Source organism: Carettochelys insculpta, chromosome 14 (genome assembly GCF_033958435.1).
Source record: "Carettochelys insculpta isolate YL-2023 chromosome 14, ASM3395843v1, whole genome shotgun sequence".
NCBI lineage: Eukaryota > Metazoa > Chordata > Testudines > Carettochelyidae > Carettochelys > Carettochelys insculpta.
Window position 1 is genome coordinate 37,347,210 of NC_134150.1, and position 21,402 is coordinate 37,368,611.

General features: G+C 42.1%; 1 protein-coding gene and 1 long non-coding RNA gene across 3 annotated transcripts in view; one reads left to right on the forward strand and one right to left on the reverse strand.

Annotated features, from left to right (window-relative positions):
* The window catches only part of LOC142020539 (uncharacterized), a 127,361-nt gene that overhangs the window by 52,572 nt on the left and 53,387 nt on the right, over positions 1-21,402 (forward strand). For both annotated transcript variants that reach the window (XR_012647434.1, XR_012647433.1), the window contains exon 3: positions 12,332-12,443. This is a non-coding gene — a long non-coding RNA (uncharacterized LOC142020539). The remainder of the gene's footprint in view (positions 1-12,331; positions 12,444-21,402) is intronic.
* On the reverse strand, positions 1,089-20,482 carry KCNG4 (potassium voltage-gated channel modifier subfamily G member 4). The gene is made up of 2 exons (XM_075008478.1): positions 19,733-20,482; positions 1,089-2,542 (listed from the first exon to the last, which is right to left on the reverse strand). Exons 1-2 carry the CDS (start codon positions 20,480-20,482, stop codon positions 1,757-1,759), a joined length of 1,536 nt encoding a protein of 511 aa, XP_074864579.1. The 3' UTR covers positions 1,089-1,756.

Sequence of the window (21,402 nt, forward strand, 5' to 3'; positions counted from 1 at the left end):
TTGTATGCACAAATAAGGTAACTGCATGTGCAAGTACCTGAATGAATATGTGTTCACAGTGGACGTGAGTGCAGTTGGGGTTTTGTCCTGAAAAGGACAGCATGAGATCGGAGCTTTGCAGGGGTGCATGTGAAACACAGCCCTTAGAAAATAAGGACTATAATGTTCACTTTCATGGGGCTTTAGTAGGATTTAAAAAACAGTAATTTACATTTCCAGTTGGGTCTGAAAGTTAATTTAGGCTCTCATTCAGCAAGGTGCTTCGATATAAACTTAACTTTAAGCAAGAGACTAGTCCTATTAACGCCTATAGACATGTCTATAGGACAAGGTAGTGCATGGCAAGTCAGTGTGTAAATCTGTCCCACACTAGCTTGCCATGCAATAAGTGGCTATGTGGACCCTGCTACCATGCACCAGAATTTCCCTTGTATGCTTTGTTCACTGCAGTTTTTAACAGCAATAGGCCAATGTGCTGGGGAGTTTTAAGAGCCTGTGTGAATGCTAGAGGGCTGTAGATTTGTGCCCCAACTTGTCAAATACAAATTCATTGTGTAGACAAGTCCTAAATGTAAGTCCCATGCTGAACTGAGGCATTAGTTCACAAAATTAGGCCCCACGCTTCTGATTCAGTCCCAATTAATTTAATTCATAGCATCTAAGAAATTAAAATTGCAAAAAAAACTATCTGTATCATCTAAACTATCCCTTGAGGTAACACTGTGGCCTACTATGTTGCCTAACGCCTTGACCTGTCTGCATCTAAATGTCCCAGGTGATTTGAGCACCATGATTTTCCATAGGAAATACCGTTCAGGAAATGCTTCCTGATATTCAGCCTTAACTATTTGCCTCATTTAATACCATCGTTCCTAGTTACACCCACTGACCCACCCTAAATAATTCATTGCACCATTTGACGTTCATGTCCTGTGAATGCCTAGAGAGTGGTATTATGTCTGATTGATTTTTAACCTTTCTTGGGTGACACACTCCAATAAACAGGCTAACATTAATTCCTCTCATTAGGTCACTAAGCTTTTTTTATTCTTTTGTCTTTATCTGAGTGAAGTATATTTAAGAAAACAGTCTGGACCCTTGCTGTATCCAGAGTGAAATGTTTACAGAGGGTGAATTAAAAATGCATTTTAAGCAGTCTTTTACAAGAATATGTAAATCGTTTACAGCAGCAGTGCAATTCCTTACTTATTGATAGATCATGTAGCTGCAGCAAGAGCTTTCAAAACTTTTACTTAAACTTTTTGGTGCCATTGGCTATAGATATGTGTAGATATCAAGGACTCTTCTATATGCCAGTTGATGAGCACTGTAAAAACGGCAATGATGCATAGCCTTACAAGAATCCATTCAAATGCTTGGCTCCAGGTCTTAATTGCAAAGAAATTTGGAAACTCAAAGCCAAACAAAAGAACAATGGTTATTTATGCTAGCAAAATTCTGCTTTCCACTCATTCAGTGTTAGGGATTCAGCAGGATATCTAACTATTATAGACAAACTTGGACTTTGTCATTAGTTTTATCAATAAGAAGGGATTGGTAGTGCTTAATAAATATCCATTGTTGGATAAACCCTGACCTTTGAGTTCCTTGAAGCCATTAAATCCATGGTGATGTAAGACTCCATTTGGCATGCCCATTTTGTTACAGTCATTTCAGCTATTGCATTGCAAACTGTAAGTCACCTGTGTTGTAGCTTCAGTTTATTCTTGTACTCAGAGACATTATGCAGCAAGGTTTAGTTTCCTGTGTAAATGTACTTAATTGGTGATACTGGTGCTTCTGAAATCAAGCTGTCTGTCTCATTGAAGGTATAGATTTCACCAGAGTGATTCGTGGTTTTTATCCTGTTTAGCCGGGATTGTAATTTTTCATGTTGTTTTCTCAGTTCTGAATAAGAATGGGAGAAAGTGTGGAAGATCGAAGTTGCTGGGAAAGCCATAATTAAAATCCCACTGAGGATGCTGCTGAGAGCCACCATTTGGCCTGGGACACTTCTTGGTACCATATCTCCGTATCCCACTGTGGTCATTGAGATGATAGCCCACCAGTAGGAAGCAGGGATACTTGTAAATTCAAGGACCTTCCCAGATTCATTCTCAGCCAGGTAGACCAGGGGAGAAAACAGAGTGACAGCCACACACAAGAAAAGCAAGAGCAAGCCAAATTCTCGGGTGCACCTTCGAACAGTGAGCCCCAAAGTCTGCAGACCTAAGGAGTGCCTGGCAAGGCGCATGACATACAAGATCCTCAAGGCACGTAAGACTCGTAGCACCAGTCCGATCTTCTCCAAGTATGAGTTGCTGCTTGGTCTCTCGGCCTCCTCACTTGGCTCGTCATCTACCACTATTAGGGAAACATAGTAGGGTGAAATAGCCAAGAAATCAATGATGTTTAGGGGCCCTTTGAAGAACTGACACTTGCTCTTCGCTTGAATGAATCGGAGGCAGAGCTCCAGCGAAAACCAAGCCACGCAGATGGTCTCGATGACAAAGATGTAATAGCACTTCTGAGAACATTCACCCTGGTGCAAAACAAACAGAGGGTCAAATAAATGAGCAGTCTGTGCACTGACATCAATATCATTAAAGAAGCAGAAATGCAAATCTTCATGGGTGTACTGGTCTGAGTTGGGGAGACAAACCCAGATAATAGCTATTTCTACAACAGCCACATTACGTTCTGCTAAAAGTTCTTTAAATGAACTGATGTTTAAATTTTATATGGATGAAATTAAGCTTTGTGCCCAGCAGAAGACCTATGATCTATATAAGTCCCTCATAAGCTCTGAAAATAAACATTAATTGAGGCTTAAATGGTGCATGTATCTGTAAATTTAACCTTAAGTAAGATATTATTTTATGGATGTTCTGGGTCTCTTTCTGCTCTGTATGTGAAGTACTATTTACAGTGTTGTGACTGCATGGATACTAGGTAGTTTATTTTAAGGAAAGGGAAGGGAAATAGTTCAGAGATGAAGACCTAGATCATTTAGAGCTTGCTCCTTGTTGTGTCCTAATAGGAACCATGTTTTCTTTCTGTGTATGCAAGTATATGCTATAAACATTAAAATCAAAAGGAAGATTAAATAAAAAATAAGCCACCAATCAAGCACATTCAATGTGCCAAAAGAGTTTACTGATCTAGAGTGGAGGCTACATGACACCATATTCTGAATGGCTACATCAAGCCAGTTATGCAAACATCAGCTGTCCTGGGCCATAACAGAGTCACTATTTCCCTTGTCAAAGGGTGAGCCCAAAAATGTTACCTCCCTTGTTGATCAGCTTGAAAGCAAGAGTCTAACATAGCTTGCCTTGTCCATCCCCTCAGTCACTTAGGATTTGAATAACCTTTAAAAAACATCACATACATAAGAAACTGCATTGGGCGCTTCATCTGAGTAATAACGGAGCCAAACACTGTGTCTTCTGGACAATCCGCAGATGATCAGAGAACCCTCCAATGGTCACATTGGAGACAGTACGTGACAGCCTTGGCTGGTGCAAATCAGCATAGTTCATTGCTTTCAGACCCACCAGTGTCTATCTAATTAGACAGAAATCACTGGGCCATAGGTATTTCCATGGGAGTTAGATGCCTGAATATCTTTGAGGAGCTGGGACTGAACTGTAATCTCTCAAATCTGCCATAGTATTCCTCATTTGCTCTTGCCTCAAAATTTGTTCCACCTATCCCATAGATAACACATTAAAATCCCACCCCTTGAAATATTAAATGAATATGAAACCTGCTCCTGATGTTTGACTGACACTGAAATGTTCTTTTAAATACCATGAATAAACCTTTAAAAACCCGCCATGGTGACAGATGCAAAAGACATCATAGGCACTTGCATAATAGTTCCACACTAAGATTATGTAACTGTTAAGGAACACATGCATTATAGGCCTGATCCAAAGCCCAAGGAAATCCGCACTGGGTTGTTGCAAGGCCCTTTTCCCTTGCTGAATAGATATTCAGAATGAAGGGATCTCAAATACATTACCTGTGCAGTCCTGGAGGGAATAAGAATTCTATTCTTTCCCCCATAAATCCAGGATGGTTTCATAAATGAGAACAGGAGTAATGGTTTAGTCAAATACTGCTGTCACCACCAGTTGAAATTTCATGCTGGGATTACGCTAATTAGATTGCCAGAGAGCTGTAATTGTGGACCCAGGGAAGCAGCGAAGGGATGACGGAGAGCAGTAATTTCAGCTAATGTTGTTAAGAGGCTTGACAATAAGTAGTAAAAAATATCCTCTTCAGGAATAGATTGTGTCTCGCCCTTTTGTGGGTGTGGAAGGCATGGAGAATGTCCAAAGTACCTTCATTTCCTTTGCACCTGCTGCACAAGAGCCAGCCACCATTGCATGCCTGTGCTCAAACACAGCTCCCTGGTAACACTCGTCAAAATCGGGGAAAGACAAGAGGACCCTCTGCAAAGAGGCTCATGAGCTGTTGCTGTTTAAGAGATAGCACAGTGGGCATGTTTCTTCTGTGGGCCGCTGAGGATCAGGAGCATTAGGCCTCCAATCCTACAGCACTTTCAGCAGAGACACAGCATCCTAATATGGCCACAGTGGGCAGCAACAGTGATTCCAAGCTTCAGAGTTAAGATTGTAACCTGAGTTTGGAGGAAAATTAGTGAGAATAAGATCACGGAAATTTGTTCCCCTTAGCTGCTTGCTCCGAGATTGCCCTTGGAGGAGGTGCCCTGATGGTTGGCTCTAGAACAAGCAGATTGGGTTTTATCTCTAGTCTTAAGATTTAGTTTTGAAAGCAAGCACTGAAAAAGATAATGAGGAAACTGTACCCTTTGTTTTATTCACAGAGGATCAGACTTTAGCTCCATTGAAGTCAGCGCTATGGACTTCAATGAGCTGCACGTTATGTCTGGAGAGTTGCTGAGTTGACTTGATGTAATTGCTTATAATCAGCAGTCACAGTATGCAGTTTTCTTTTACTAAGCTGTAAATTATTCTTTCAGCACAGCCTGTACTCTCTGCCTGTGGTCACTACATTGATTTGACTTGTGAATTATTCATTATTTTCAAGCATAATCTAAAATTTTTTCTAACTGGGCTGAATTACAAGAACATAAGTTACTTCGTTTAGTTTTGTCCATATGGGCTTATGAGCCAAATGGAGGAATGTTATTATACATACAATAAAACCTTCCAGCAGTGTGCTTGTTTGAGATCTCACCTCTCTCCTCTTAGCCTTCATGAGTCTTCCCTACCAGGAAACCATAGGAAAAGGAGTCTTTTTGCCAAGAATTTTAGACCCAAAACAAAATGGTCTAAGCTGCTTTATGAATTGAGACAGAAAATTCTGAGGGCAATTTCTTCAGAACTGATTTGTTTATTTCATCCAGCACCTCTTCTTACTCTCTCTCTTCTGCCCTGACTCCCCCTACCTCCCCCGAACATAGATAACTAACCTCTGCTTCCTTCCTTTGAAAGCTGAATGATCATCTAATAGCGAAATGCACTATTACCAGTTTCAGTGGGAAAGAATCTTCTCCTTGGACATGCTATGATAGGAAATCACATTTTGCTTTTTTATTCCTGCTACTTATCTGAGACCACTGAAATAAAATTTATGCGTGAGGGCTCTACCTTATCAGCACACTTTCCTTTCATTTCTAAATATTTGTGATGAGTGTTTGAGAAATCCTATGTGTTTTGTAAAACCTGCAACCCTTCCTCTTGAGCAAAATGAAAAAAAGACAATATAAATCCAGTCCCATGCTCCCTGTAATCTTTTTCGTCCTTGTGGGGATTTTTTTCTTCCATCCATGTGCAGAATAAATTTTCTTATGTGCACCAAGGTATGTGCAAATGTATACCACCAGCAAAAACACAAACCTAGCTTTGAGCATTCTCCTAATCCACTGAACAGCATTGTAATCTCCCATGAGCAGTCACACAAGTGCACAGTTTAGAGACAATATTATTCCAGTCCCTATCACTGTGATGAAAGCACTCCTTCCCCTGCTTAATTTCCTTGGAATAAAAGATTATTGTTTATTATTTAGCCAATTTATATAGCAAAGCTGCCAAAAATTCAATAGGAAAAAAGTTTTCAAATACATATACATTATATAAATAAAGTCTATCAGCTAGCTATCTAGAAACACATGATGAAATTCTTGCCCTACTGAAGTCAATATAAACACTTTCATTGACTTCAGTGGGAAAATAATTTCACTCAGGTGACTCCTCATGTGTGTTTTATATATTAGGACTATTTTCCTATATTAGGTTTTTAAATATTTTTGTATGTAATATTTTTCTCTGCTGTCACTCTTTCTAGGGTCAGTAATGACAGTCAGATTTCAGATCCTTTCATTAGACCAACACTAACATCCAAATTCTAAAGCAGCAAATGTCAGATGAAAAAAGTAAGAATTAGGTATCAGTTCCTCCCAGTGAATTTTTGAAAGCATCTCATATTCTTCTTATGATTGTTACCCAAGGAACATGGAAAATGGCACATCCCAATTGTCCTGCCCTATGAAATGATAAAATGCATACAGACATGAGTTTCCTGTCGTGTAGATTAAGTAAAATGTCAGTTGTCTGGTGGCATGGGACAAGGGAAATGAGGATAAATTCCTGGTTTCCCCAGTGCTTTGTAGGGAGCTGTTGAAACAAAGTTTAAAAAAAAATAGAGGTACTTCCAATATGTGCAGTTAATGAACATTCCTATAGATAAGGAGGGCCAGAGTTGTAGCGGCAGGTACTAAAATAATCAGCAAGAGTTTTGGAAGTGTTTTATATATAGAGCTGGCCCAACAGGGCCTGGTTGATGGGAGAGGTCCAAGGCAGCATGCTTACAGTGGGACCTGGATAGTGGGCAGTGGATGTGTTATTCAGTTGGAACTCGGGGCCCAAGGTAACAACCTTGCTCACCTTGTCCTAAGACCAGACCTACTTATAATCTCTTTTGCTTTAGGGCTCTGACTAATGGGACCTAGGAAGATTTTTTTCCCCCTATTGGCATGTTATTCCATAACTGCCCAGTCCAGGGCTTCTTACATATTCCTTTGAAGCAATGTTTCCCAAACTTCAAACATTCACATACCCCTTTCAGGACTTTGGCCTTATCGGGATACCCCTTCTCCCAATGCCACCTCAGTGCTTAGCTCCTGATTCTTAGTCATGTATTCTCTGCCACGTACCCCTTGAAATCCTTTCACGTACCATCAGTGGTACATATACCACACTCCGGGAAACAATGCTTTGAAGCATCAGGAACTAGCCTGGTTGGCGATGGGCTACTGGACTGAAATGGCCACAGGCCTGACTGTATGACAAGAATTTGTGCAGCAGTGTGTGTGTGTGTAACATATGGAGGAGCAGCTTCCTGTGTCACGTGAAATAGTCATTCCTTGCATAGTAACAGAGCGGGAGCCGTGCTAGTCTACACAGAGTGTCTTTATGTTAAAGAATAGCAGATTTCACTTGTTGTAGTATTTATTGTGACCACCAATTTCTTTGTTTTGTGACAAAGTAGAAGACTGTTTCACATGTAGTTAAGGTCACCCAGAGCCTTGCCTGGGTGATCATGGTGGACCTATAAAAGTGAGGTGACAGGGATGATGGCAAAAGGGTTAAGAAGCTGCAAAGTCTTTAGCAATTGGAGGCCTCTGTTCTAACTGGATGAGGGGCCTTAGAAAAAGAGACTGAAACTTTTCAGAGCATGAGAACAGCTTTACTAGACCAGCCCAACAGCCTACCTGGCCCATGATTTTGTCATCTGACACTCACTAGTCCCAGATTTCTGAGAGGGAATGAACAAAACAGGGCAATTTATCCTCCATTGCCTCTTTTCTAAGCTGCATGTTTCCAGTCCTTTTAATCGCTGCCTGCATGCCGACATTTCCATACCCCGAAGCATTTTGTTGCCCTTCTCTGAACCTTTTCTGATTCTAAGGTAGCATTTTTGAGGTGGGGCACCGGAACAATGTGTAGTATCCACCTTGTGGGCACACCAGAGATCTGTACAGTAGCCAGTGTTCCCACTAATGTTTTGCATCCGTGTATAGCTTTTTTCCATCCATGTGCACTGAGGCATGTGCATGTTGAAGCAAAAACCTCGCTGTGGGTGCTCTGCCAATCATCTGGGTGACATTTGAAGTTCTCCTGCGCAGCGACCGCAAGTGCTCCTCTTGCTGGGAACACTAGCAGAGGCATTATATTTTCTGTTCTAGTACCTATTATTTTCCTTTCCCTTGTGGTTCCGAACATTTTATGTACTTTTTCTCCCACTGCTACACATTGAGCAGATGTTTTCAGAAAACTCTCCATGATGACTTAAAAATCTTTTTCTTGAGTGGGAACAGCTAATTTAGACCTCCTAATTATGCACATACCGATTGTTTTTCCAGTGCGTGCTACTTTTGCCATTTGGTTGCCCCGTCACCTAGTTGAGTGAGCTCCCTTTATAACTCTTTGCAGTTAGATTTGGACTCAACTCCTTTGAGTAATTTTGTATCATCTGCAAATTTTACCCCTTCCCTGTTCATTCCCTTTTCCAGATAATTTATGAATACGTTGTACAGCACAGGGTGCAGTACGAAGCCTCGGGGAAGCCTGCTCTTCACCTCTTGCTATTGTAAAATCTGTCCATCCAGTCCTACTCTTTTGTTCCTTTATTTTAAATGGGTTTGGATCCATGAAACGAACTTCTCTATTTCCCATGACAGCCTAGTATGCCTAAGAGCTTTTGGAGAGGGACCTTGTCAAAACTTTTATGAACATCCAAGTACATTGAGTAAATGGCTGAATTCTTCCCTTGTCTATAAAGATTGGTTGGAAGCTTCTTCAATCTTATTATGACCTTGCACCATAAAGAAAAAGATACATGATGTTATACAAGAGGACTTTTCTCCCTTAGTCTTGGATACTTTAAGTTTCAGGAGAAGCACTAAATATTCCTGATGGTCTCTAAAAGTCCTAGGCTGCGTCTACACGTGCACGCTACTTCGAAGTAGCGGCAGTAACTTCGAAATAGCGCCCGTCACGTCTACACGTGTTGAGCGCTATTTCGAAGTTGAAATCGACGTTAGGCGGCGAGACGTCGAAGTCGCTAACCCCATGAGCGGATGGGAATAGCGCCCTACTTCGACGTTCAACATCGAAGTAGGGACGTGTAGACGATCCGCGTCCCGCAACATCGAAATAGCGGGGTCCTCCATGGCGGCCATCAGCTGGGGGGTTAAGAGATACTCTCTCTCCAGCCCTTGCGGGGCTCTGTGGTCACCGTGGGCAGCAGCCCTTAGCCCAGGGCTTCTGGCTGCTGCTGCTGCAGCTGGGGGTCCGTGCTGCATATACAGGGTCTGCAACTAGTTGTTGGCTCTGTGTATCTTGCACTGTTTAATGAAAGTGTGTCTGGGAGGGGCCCTTTAAGGGAGCGACTTGCTGTTGAGTCCGCCCCGTGACCCTGTCTGCAGCTGTGCCTGGCTCCCTTATTTCGATGTGTGCTACTTTGCCGTGTAGACGTTCCCTCGCTGTGCCTATTTCGATGTTGGGCTGAGCAACGTCGAAGTTGAACATCGACGTTGCCAGCCCTGGAGGACGTGTAGACGTTATTCATCGAAATAGCCTATTTCGATGTCGCAACATCGAAATAAGCTATTTCGAAGTTGGGTGCACGTGTAGACGTAGCCCTAGTGTGATTTTTTTTTGTCTGTTTCTCTGATTCTTTACGGGGGCTTTAATTAGTTAGAATGATTGCAATTGATATAAAAATATTTTCAGCACACGTTCTTTCTGATACTCTTCTGACCTTCAGATATATGACTCTTCAGCATCACATACACTGATCTAATATTGAACACTGCCATTCTTTTAGTAATGTGCGTGGAGCAGTTTGTGTTGCATCGGAGATAGGGTATTTTGCCTTTTAATTATGTTCACACCTCATGCAATCTTAATTGGTGCAGCCAGGTGTATCTATGAGGGAACAGTGTATAGAGTTTAATTGCTATAGGAAATTTTTGCTATTCTACAGAAGCTGTAGTTACAAAGCACCTCATCTGTTCAAAGGGACACAAAGCACACCACCATGTCAAGTAATCTAAGGAAACTATTCCAGACCTGCATAGAAAATGAATATTGATAATGGATGTCAGTGAAGAACCTCAGACGCAGAGGTTTACAGAATGGATCCTGAAAATCACTAATAGTTTTCATGCTTAATGAAGTAGGGTGAAATGTGCCACTTGCAGGACAAAATAAAGAAGAAGAATTTTTGATTTTTCTGAAGTACAAGAACAGCAAATCTCTGTTTTCATACCTCTTTCCTTCTACTATTAGCCTACCTACCTTTTTCGTGTTGATGACAGTGTTTTCAGGTGGTTTAAACAATGAACACCTGACTTATTTTCTGATATCACACGGGCCAGGATACACCATTACTTGTAGATTATTTTGGTTGTATGTGTGCATATATATATATATATATAATATTTGGTATGTGCATTGTTTCAAAGCCCATCGACCCTTACAGAAGTGAATATTGTCCAAACCACAGTTCAGTGAGCTAACTGATGCATTAACAGAATAGATACAACTAGCTTAATCGAGGCTTTGAAACTGTCACCTGTATTGCACCTACACAGAAGATTTACAATATTATTTTAAAATCCAAACAGCTTCAAGTACTTTACAAAGAATGAATTAATTACAATGCCCAGTGAGGTAAATATGGTTATGCCAGTTTTATAGACAAGGAAACAACTGCTCTTAATCATACAACACGTCAGTGGCAGAACCAGGAACTGAACCCAGGACACTCCATCACCCATGCAAATGATGTAGGCATCAGACTTGTCCCTCCTCAGTTTATATAATTATTGATATTCCACAGTCAAGAGTTACAGGGACTTGCATTTTGTAAAATGCAGCAGGTATAAGATTCATTAATATTCTGCAGAATACCACAACCACATGGGCTTTGAAATAGCACAAAATCAGTGGTGGGCAGGGATAAAAGCCACTTACATTTCTTACAGGTAATACCTAGTGCAATCCCCTGTGGGGGCTGAAGGCATGGGGTTGGGGGGTTATGATACTACAATACCTGTAAGAAATTTGTGTGGGGTGGTATGTGGGGGGCCCAGAGCAGGGGAAAGGATGGGGATGGGAGGGGTACAGGAGTCACAGCAGGAGATGGCGGGGCACGTGAAGGGTGTGTAGGGAGCTTCGGGCTGACCGTGGTGTTTGATCACCCTGTCCCAGAGGCTGGATCCTGAGTGTGCTGTAGTCACACCGCCAGGTGCTGTGGGTGCTGACTCAAGTCGTGTTCCAGCAACATCCAGAGCTCCATTCCCAGCTGGCCACTTTCTTACCAGTGCCCTACACTGGGGCTCTCCAGCTTACTTGCACCTTTGGTGGTGGGTGAACCCAGAAGAGATTGTGTTTGACGGTTTTTGGTTGCCCAAATTCTAAGTCTCAGACTGAGACTCAGACTCGTATGGGGGCTTGCTGGGAGGCATGTGTTAGAAAATGGTTGGTTTGGCTTTGCAGCGGGAACAGCTAGAACATGTGCCCTGGCAACAGCTCGACACAGCACTGCTGTGTGGTGAAGCTAAGTCGCAGCTCAAACATCTGCTCAACGTATCTTGGCACACGCAGATTTAGCTTGGCAGATTCAAATGTGGCCTGTTACTGCCCGTTTCATCCCTTCAGCCTTACACACAATTATCTGGATTGAGGTCAGCATCCACTAAGATGCCGACAGATGGGCGCAGATGGCGTGGTTGCTGTAAGCTATTAGAGTAATAGTAGAATAGGACTTGCTTTCTGCCTCCTCGCACAGATTGATAGTTATCCTTGCAGAGTTGTGCTTGTTTTCATTTGCACAGCCCTGTGGTTCACTACATTATTCAGCCCTGTACTTACGGGGTTTAGAAGTATAACTCTCATGAACAACAGTAGGAACTTGCTACCTTTTTTCCACAGGCAACTTTCTTTCAGGGCAGACTCAGCCTCTCCAGCCAGCCCTGTGCTCCTTTCAGCACAAAGGACTGGGTTCTAGCCATAACTTGACAGCCGAGTATTCTCCAGTTGGGGTGAAACTTCTCCAACAGGATAAAGCTGGAAGAATCAGAGGTGTTCCAGCAACCTGAGTATAAGGAACATGTCAGAGAAAGGAGGGACATTGTGTGTGGGAAAAGTGGGCACAGGACTGTGGCCTGCTCTGCCAATCCTTATGTGGTGTATGGACCACTACGAAAGGTGAATTAATGGCGCATATCAGAAAGGCGCATAACCAACCTCACCCGCTTTTCCATTCACAGAGCTAAACGCAGAGGCAGCAGGGAACTGAGACCTTTCAACTGGAAAATCAGAATTTGGTAATTCAGTATGTGCGCCATTCTGAGCAGGAGGAATCTGACTGCACTGCCGCAGGTACTGCTGAATCACCGTGCCTGCATTGCTGTTGTTATTTGAATAATTAGACTACGCTCCATTAAATCAAATGACACTCTGGGAGAACTTGAAAACTCCCTGTTATGGATCACTCCGGCACTTAAATTTATGGTTACAGAGCTGATGCAGTGACATGAAAAGGCTGATTGCCTATGGAAAGAAAGACTATAACCTGATTTGCAGGACCACTAGCTGTTAAAAACATTGTGTACTCTAATGTCACAGCAATCTGCCACGCAACTCTGTGTGAAAAAAAATCTGGACATCTGAAAACAACTATTAAAACTAATGCAGATTTCAGCTCTTTTAGCAGGGCTCCAAATGCACTGAGGTAATAAATAATAATTGTGTTAATGCTCACTTTGTCGTAACACAGGCACTAGCAATAAATTGAGATATTATTTGTGCATCTGTATATAAAATGTTGTGCCTTTTATTGGGAACAAAAACATTAAAACTGCAACGTAATGCATTATTTTATATTAATTTATGATATTTAGTATAGTACCTCAGTGCATTGGAGCCCTGCTAAAAGAGCTGAAACATGCACTGTTTTTGTTCTTATTCTAATCATGATCTTTATGATGTTATATTAACTAACCTATAACCTTGAGTCCTGAGTGTTACTTTCAGGCATAGTGCTCACTAATGTGGGCCCTGGAAGCAGAAGGAGGATGATTCAGTAGTTAGACACAAGCATAGGTCTTGAAAGACTCAGATTCAGTCCCCTGCTTTGCTACAGACTTTCTCTATAACCTTGGGCAAGTCACTTATGCATGGGAACACTGAGTCCCCTATTTGTTCAATGGAACTATGATAATGCTTCCCCTAGATAACAGAGACTAAAGTTTGTGGTGCTCGGACTCGATGGTGATTGGGGGACTTATATATACCTAATGAAGATCATGAGTTTGAAGGAGTGGTGCTGATATATGCCAGCCGAAAGTTGGCTCTTCTGTTTCTGGGTCTAGAGTATAAAGGGAGGGGCAGTGGCTATGCAGACATTAATATATTTCAAGGAACAGGGTTAGTGGCACTCATTTTTTAAATGTTAGAAGCAGCAAGGGCAAGTAGATAGAGCCCTGGACTGGGGCTCAGTGTTTGCTGTATGACCTTGGACCAGTCACTTTCTCCTCACCAATTGTCCTCCTACTGCCTGTCTATTGATTGTCAGCTCCTCTGGCCAGCGGTTGTCTCTTCTTATATGATTATGCAGACTCAGAATGATGGGACCCTCAAACATGGTTGTGGCTTCCACATAATACTGTAATTTAAAAGAGTACTCCTGAAGGGGGTCTTGGTATTTCATGCACAATTTCATATTCCATCCATATTCTAACAGTTATGGTTAGTATGTTTGAGATAGAACTGTAGCATCTCTTTAGCAATGCAAGGCCAGATTCTGATACCAGGTAAAATCAGGCTAAACCTGGATTTAACTTCACTGAAGCGAACAGCTGAGAACATGCCAAAACAACGTGTTCAACTGGGGAAGGAATTTCACAGGGGTAACATCAAGGGGCTTTGTTATACATAGTCAATATGATCATACAACTAGAGTTTGACCTGTTTTTGGAAGGGTCTAGCATCCAAGAGACAATGACTGTCGTCCCAAAGGAAGTGGCCATTATACCGTTATTTCTGTTGAAATCTTTCTGATTACTAGTGCAAGTAACGTGGACAGGGTTTGATCCTATTATTGATATAATTGCAGACTTCAAAAACAACAAAAATGTCCTCTCGAAAGTGGGTGTCTCCCAATAGAATAAATACGACAGCATACAGAATTTGAACTGATTGGGTGCTAACAGAAGCTATATGACCTCCCAGAGTAGAGGACAAGCCGGGGGACTATTTCAGTGCTGTTGAGAAATAATCAAGGCTAGATGAATTTAAGGCAAACTAATAATTGTTCTTGTTCTTGAAGCATGTCTGTAGTGGTTGGATTTCATTCTGGATATCTCCTTTATCTTCAGATCATCTAAACCATTTATCAACAGAGTCTGTTGAAAGCAGCATGTTATGCTGTACGATGACCATTTTGGTGACTTTTTCTGGCTCTCAAGTTTTTGGGTCCAAATTAAAACTCTGAAGCTGAACTCTGGACCTGTCTACATTAGATTGAACTAAATTCTTAGTACACCCAGCGCTCACTTGGGACATTTGGAATCGGGGATGTCCACCTGCTCCATATCATCTACTTGTGTGCAGGGCAATTCTCTCCCTTCCCGGCTCTTGTCAGGAAGTGCCATATCTACCTCTGTGTGCCTCTGTGGTTAAACTTCCCGGGACTGATTCATTTTGCATAGTCAGAGATGACTAATGGGACAAATTCCAGAATCCTGCCTGGTCCAAGTGCATATAAAATATGTACCTGCCTGCGAGCACCCCTTCCATACCGGCAGGTGCACTGGTAGTCATTTGCACAAATGGTTCAATTTGTCATTAGACTGTTTTATACCCTGTCTTCTGATTATAAATTAGGGCCAATTGTAACAGCTGCCATGTTGTCCGATACACCATGGATTAAATCAGGGGCCTCTCCAGCAATACATTTGAGTCTCTTTAGTTTGAACTAAAGATCCAGTTTGCTGTTCCTGAGGGTGGTAACCAGTGGAGCTGACAGCCTTGCTGGAACCCTGGACAAGGGGGTCTGGCCCTGCACTCCTGGAAGGGTTTTGGCTGGGGACAGCCAGCCCTCAGTGCCATCCAGAGCACACTGCACCTCTTCCAAACCCCCACCCCCAGCCTTTAGCGCTGTCTGGAGAGTGCCACATGGGGTTCTGGCAGTGATTTAAAGGGCCCAGAGCTCTGGCTGCCACCCCTGCCGAAGTAGCAGTGGTGACAGCTGTGAGCACCAGGCCCTTTTGAATCGCTGGGACCCAAGGCAACTGCCTGCTTACCTCCCACCACCCCACGCCCCACCTCCCATCAGCAGGCCTGGCTGTAACAAGCTCATTTCCTTTGTGGTCTAGGCTTACTGGGGTACTCATAACACTAACCAATTGCATACATAATGGATATAAGCTGTTCAAATTATATGCCCCTCTGTGGCTATGTCTACACTAGCCAAAAACTTTGAAATGGCCGTGCAAATGGGCATTTCGAAGTTTACTAATGAAGCACTGAAATACATATTCAGCGCCTCATTAGCATGCGGGTGGCCGCGGCACTTCGAAATTGGTGCGGCTCGCTGCTGCGCAGCTCATCCAGACAGGGCTCCTTCTCGAAAGGACCCCGGCTACTTCAAAGTCCCCTTATTCCCATCTGCTCATAGGAATGAGGGGACTTCGAAGTAGCTGGGGTCCTTTCGAAAAGGAGCCCCGTCTGGACGAGCCGCGCGGTGGCGATCCGCGTCAATTTCGAAGTGCCGCAGCCGCCCGCATGCTAATGAGGCGCTGAATATGTATTTCAGCGCTTCATTAGTAAACTTCGAAATGGCCATTTGTATGGCCATTTCGAAGTTTTTGGCTAGTGTAGACACAGCCTGTGCGTGTATGTCTCATCTTTCCAAGGCACCTATAACTGTGATGTCTGAGTACTGCTTGAAACATCCATAGGAGTTTACCTACATCCCTCGTTCTTATGGGCAAACCCTGATATGAAACATTTTGTCTGTGCCTCAGAAGGGGGATATAGGAAACACAGACTCATAATTTTCTCCTCCTTATTTGCCTGTAAGTAGGATCTGTGCCTTTAAAACAGTCCTCCCCTTCCTGGGCTGCCATTTCAGTCGAAATGGCCACCTTCCTTCTGTCCTTCCCTCTCTCCTGTTACTATGGCAATTGGGCTTCCCTGATATAGATGCGTGGTACTTGGCTGAGTGCCACATCTCTCAGCAGAGCCCGAGTTTTCACTTTGCCTTTGGTGGCAAGTCATTCTGTTAGCTCGTCTTCCGCTTGACCAAGCAGCCCTCTCCTGGGATACTTAGCTAAAGCGAGAAGGGAATGTTACTGCAGATGCAGTGTCAAGACAGCCAAACTCTCCAGCTGTAAAAGAGCTCACATTATGTTAGTCTCCCTTCTTCTCTTTTTGTGTTCTTCCTTCTTCAGGCACTAGAGACAGGCCAATTCTGACACTAAGGTGCATGGTTGGGATGCAGAAGGAAGCCCAGAGGGATACACGTGACAACAGAGTTAAAAACTTCCTTAGTGGTATCACAGAAGCAGTGCACCCTCCAGAGTTAGTGACATGAGAGAACTGACCCTTCTAATACCATTCAGCAAAGCTCTGGATAGAGATGAGGCCTAGCCAAACCTCAAGAACAATAGTCCACGTCTTGGGACTGCTTGGAATTCAGACCTGGGTCTAAATGTTGCTGCTAGTTAACACCAGAAACCTGATTCAGAAAGTGGCATGCATGTAGTCAGTGGATAGAAGCAAATCTTATGACCTGTGTGTCCATTCCAAGCAGAGAGAATTTCACATTCTGTGTGTTCATCAGAAGGTGCTGGTAAACATGCCCCAGGCTAGGCATTCTTTACCAAAGTCACGCAGGGAATAATTTTAAAAAACAAATACATTCAAGCAAATAGTAATTTGTGGGTGGATGAGTCACAGCAATCCCCAAGAAGCAATGATTTTTGAATATGTTACTTACTATACACTACTTGCCAAGCTTGCTAAGACACTGCTCTGAGGGCCCAGAAAAGAAACAAGTGAGAATTCACAGCCCCATAGAAATGACAGAGGGAAAATACTTATTAGGTCATGTCTGTCTCTCCATAAACCAGGTCATTCCACCAGTTTATATTCTCAAATGCTTTGCCAATCTTAGTTTAAATTGATTCAAACAATGGGATTTTTATTCTCTGTTCATGCCCCAACAATGGGTTTCACAGTTATTTAATTAAAAGGAGATGTTGAGACTGAGAGCTTCTCTATGCTTGATGTGCTGTAATGCTTGACTGTAGACATTATTTACATGGACAAGAAAGGGTTTCCCATCACAGTACACAATCCACTTCTCTGAGAGGCTGTAGCTAGGTTGATGATTCTTCTATTGACCTAGAGCAGTCTATGCTGGGAATTAAGTTATACAGCTAAATCTTGCAAGGTGTGGATTTTTCAAATACCTAAGAGCTGTAAATTCCCAGTGCGGAACAGCCCGAACTTTATTGTTTGCTCAACTTCACCCCTTTTGCCAATCTCTACCTAAGGCCAGGTCTATACAACATGGAAAAATTGATGTAAGCTATGCAACTCCAGATACACGAGTTGCGTAGCCGGAGTTGACATATCCTCAATAGATTTTTTTCCTACCATCTCCACAGTGGGAGGTCGATGGGAGAAACTCTCCTATTGACTTCCCTGACTTCTCATGACTGCAAAGATTACCAGGATGGATGGTGGAGCCCTGATCATCTGATTTAGCGTGGCACTCACGAGGCATGCTAAATCAAACCCTGGAAGATTGACTGCCAGTGTGTCAATCTTCCAATAAGTGTAGATGTACCCTGAGATATATGTGACAACAGGTTGGGATGCTGAATGGAGCTGAAAGTAAGGGCTGGTCTACCACTTCCCTTGCAACATTTTATATACAAATATATAGAATTCTATGATTCTATATTATTTATGTCTTAATCTCAACACACTTAAAAGCTGAGTATATGTGAAAAACTTATGCTCCTTAACACAGCTGTATACTGTAGAACACTCTGAAATGATGCTACTGCCTCTTACTACCAGCTGCATTTGTACCCCTATGCTCAAAATTCTTGCCTTCTAAAGATAGGGTTAATTTTCAAAAATACAGCAAATTAGATCTAGCTATGTGTTTCTTATTTGTATTTAAAATACTTACATAAGAATTCTCCTGTTTATGTTTTGAAATTGAGATAAAATATGTATCATGCTATTTTTTAGAAACCAAGTTAATAGGTATCAATATTTCCAATATACATCTTCATGTTCGTTTTGCTTATAGCCATAAAAAGGTGTGCTGTATTTAAAGCTGCATCTTGGAAAAGGCATTGAACCATCTTAACAATTTTTATTTCAAAATGCAATAGCTGTGGGGAAGGGGGGAAGCTACTAGTGACTCAGAGATATTACCGAAAGGATTCAAACTTTTAAGATAAATGTAAGTAGAAACTCAAGACTGTATAGAACAGGAAATGATCTCTTTCAATCTCAGTCTTCTGTGCAGTCCTTAGCTTTACTGAAAGACATCAAATATCATGACATATCTTTGATATGATTGCATTCTGTGCCTTCCTAAATTACTACTCAGACAATAAAATGCATCCAAAACATTGTTGAATAAATGTGGAAACAGTTTCATTAAGCCATGCACAATAAACTTCTGAGAAACTGATCATCTACGGCATCAGTTGGGAAAAGTGAACGTGACCTGTTATATTTAATCTTGGCATCAGTCTTTTGAAAAGTGTCATGTTATTTTCAAAATTAGTTTGATGACTACAGTATGGGGAAGACTCCATTGTTTGTTTGGATGTTGTTATACCTAAAAATCACATAACATTTTTAACTCCATCCCTTGTCTTATTAGATCTTTAAAACATTGAAAGTTTCTCCCACGTCTGTTATGTTTGATTTATTTGCCCTGAATTATTTCCAGAGATGTGTTTGGAGAGGGTTTATATGTGCTTATTGGATTAATTTTTGAGCCACTTTTTGAGTGTTCCTGCAATTTTGTGTGTGTATGTGTGTCCAAATGCAAGATACCACAAACTCAAAACCTGTGCATCTATTTTGCAGGCAAACTTTGAATATCCACTTCTGTGTTGATCGATAGCATGTTGTTTTATCATTGTACAAAAATTGTAACACAAAGTTACTCTGGAAAAATTATTTCAAGTCTCCTAAAATAATAACTACATTAGAGTTGACGTAGTTGTTACAACAAAAGACAACTTGCTATTTTTGAAAATAAAGATGCCAGGAGAAAATATTTCTTTCACTAAGTCCAAGTGAAATATTGCTCATACCCGGAGTGATTCAGTAGCAGAATTAAGCATGTGGTAGATGAACCTCTGTTCTGAGTGTGTAAGACTCACTGCTAGCATCAAATTAAATAACTTTCGTAACTTTTATAAGCTGATTCAAAGCCACTGTTAGAAGTTAGTGCTGTTTATAACGACGACAATATATACAGGCAAATTTTGACATTATTTCCTGAGGATTTTCTCCAAAGATTGTGTATATTTTTCTGATGCCTATTTAACAATAACAGGTTTGCTTCTTGTAATACTATTCTAGGTTTATAGAGGGTTGTAATACTAGTTAAAAGGGGACTTACTTACCCGGTCTTCTTCAGCTCTTAAGTCTGGCATTGTGCTAACACAAAGGCTTATAGCTGTGGTGGCCACAAACAGAATAGAGAGACAAGCAAAAACTTTTCCTGGGAGTCCTGAGTGGGGATTTTCAACCATATCCCTGAGTTTGTTCATAAAGTGTCCAAATTTGGTTTTCTCCACCAAGACACATGAGGTCTCCTTGCTCCTTTGCGTTTCTTCCTCCTTGTCCACCTCTGCCAGCTCCTGCAGTTTTTGAAACAGTTTTCGGAAGCAGCACTTCTCCAGGTTGGATTCCTCAATTCCCCAGTATCTAAGCTCCTCCCGGAATGACAAGGCACACATGTCTCGTAAGAGCATCAGCTTCCCTGCTGCTAGGAAGCTGACAATCATCCCAAAAGCACTGGGATTCCGGTCAAAGAAGAACTCATGGGTGTCTTCATCATAATCATCACACAGCTGAATAATTTCATCGTAGCTACTGCAAAACTTTAGTTTGCTTAGCCGGGTCAGAGGGAAATCATCTAAGGTGCTCCAGGGCAGCAGGTATTTGATTCCTCCAACATTTATTATGATTTCTCGCTTCACATCAACTGTACAGATCTGATCAGGGTGGTAAATCCTTCTGGCTCTTTGATAGTGAACCCCTTTGATGGAAGGGGTGTCAACCGAGATAGGGAAGAGATGGTTCAGAGAACTACAGGAACCGTAGCTAATGTTGCTATAGTCCTGGTTGCTGCCTCCTGAGAGAATAGGCATCTCTGAGAGTTCTCACTGGGACATCTGAAATGGCATCAGGCAGGGTTAGCTGTCACCCCAAAGATGGGGTTTGAGGAAAGAAACATAGATAAGTTTATTCTGAGTTAAAAGGCACCACAGGATACCACCTTAAGGCATTCACAGAGAGGGAGGGAGTATAAAACTCACCCTGTGCCTCTTTTTTGAAATCTGCAGCCTGTGAATTCACTGTCATTAATTTTCTCTCAAGACAGAGAGAGAGAGAGAGAGACACCTCATTCATAATTGTTGCAGAGTGCTAAGTGACTGCAAGTCAGAAAGTGAACAGATTCAGTCTCTTCTATTTGGAGCTCATTTTGCGTTTGTTAGCACTTGCTTGTCCCATGCTTCTGCAATTTGTACCAACACTTAAATATGTACCAGCTCAACAAAGCTGCTTTGTTGCTATTAAAGTTAGAGTGGGCAATTACCCAACATCAACTGGATGCATAGTTCCTAATTGTTTTTAACTTGAAATGCAAAGAGATTGAAAATTCCTCCTTCTCCCCATGCACCTCTCTCTCCTGAGTGTTTGTAAAGTGCTTTGAAGATGGAAAGTGCTCTAGAAATGATGAGTTGCCTTATCTACCCACTGCTGTTCATTGCAAATTACTGAGAGAACAGAGGTAAAATTAGCCTGTCCAGACAAAACTTTGGTACCAGCAAGCAAAATATTCTCTCAGTTTGTGGACTGACCTGCAGACTCCTCGATAAAGAACAAAACCCTCTTTTTGCCCTGGATCTGCAACAATCACGAGCAACTGATCTCCCCAGCCCACCACCACAACAAAAATCCCAAAGTGACTTCCCCAAAGTTACTTACCACTCTGACACAGGCTGCATCCAACTGTCCTGTTCCCCGGCACGCATGCTGTACGCTGAAAACACTCCTCTGGTATCAG

Bases quoted from the DNA above. Each gene is read 5' to 3' on its own strand.
- KCNG4 (XM_075008478.1), bottom strand. From the start codon at position 20,482: ATGCCTATTCTCTCAGGAGGCAGCAACCAGGACTATAGCAACATTAGC. The intron at 2,543-19,732 runs GTAAGTAAGTCC...GTTTTGCACCAG, and splicing joins TAAGAGCTGAAGAAGACCGG to GGTGAATGTTCTCAGAAGTG.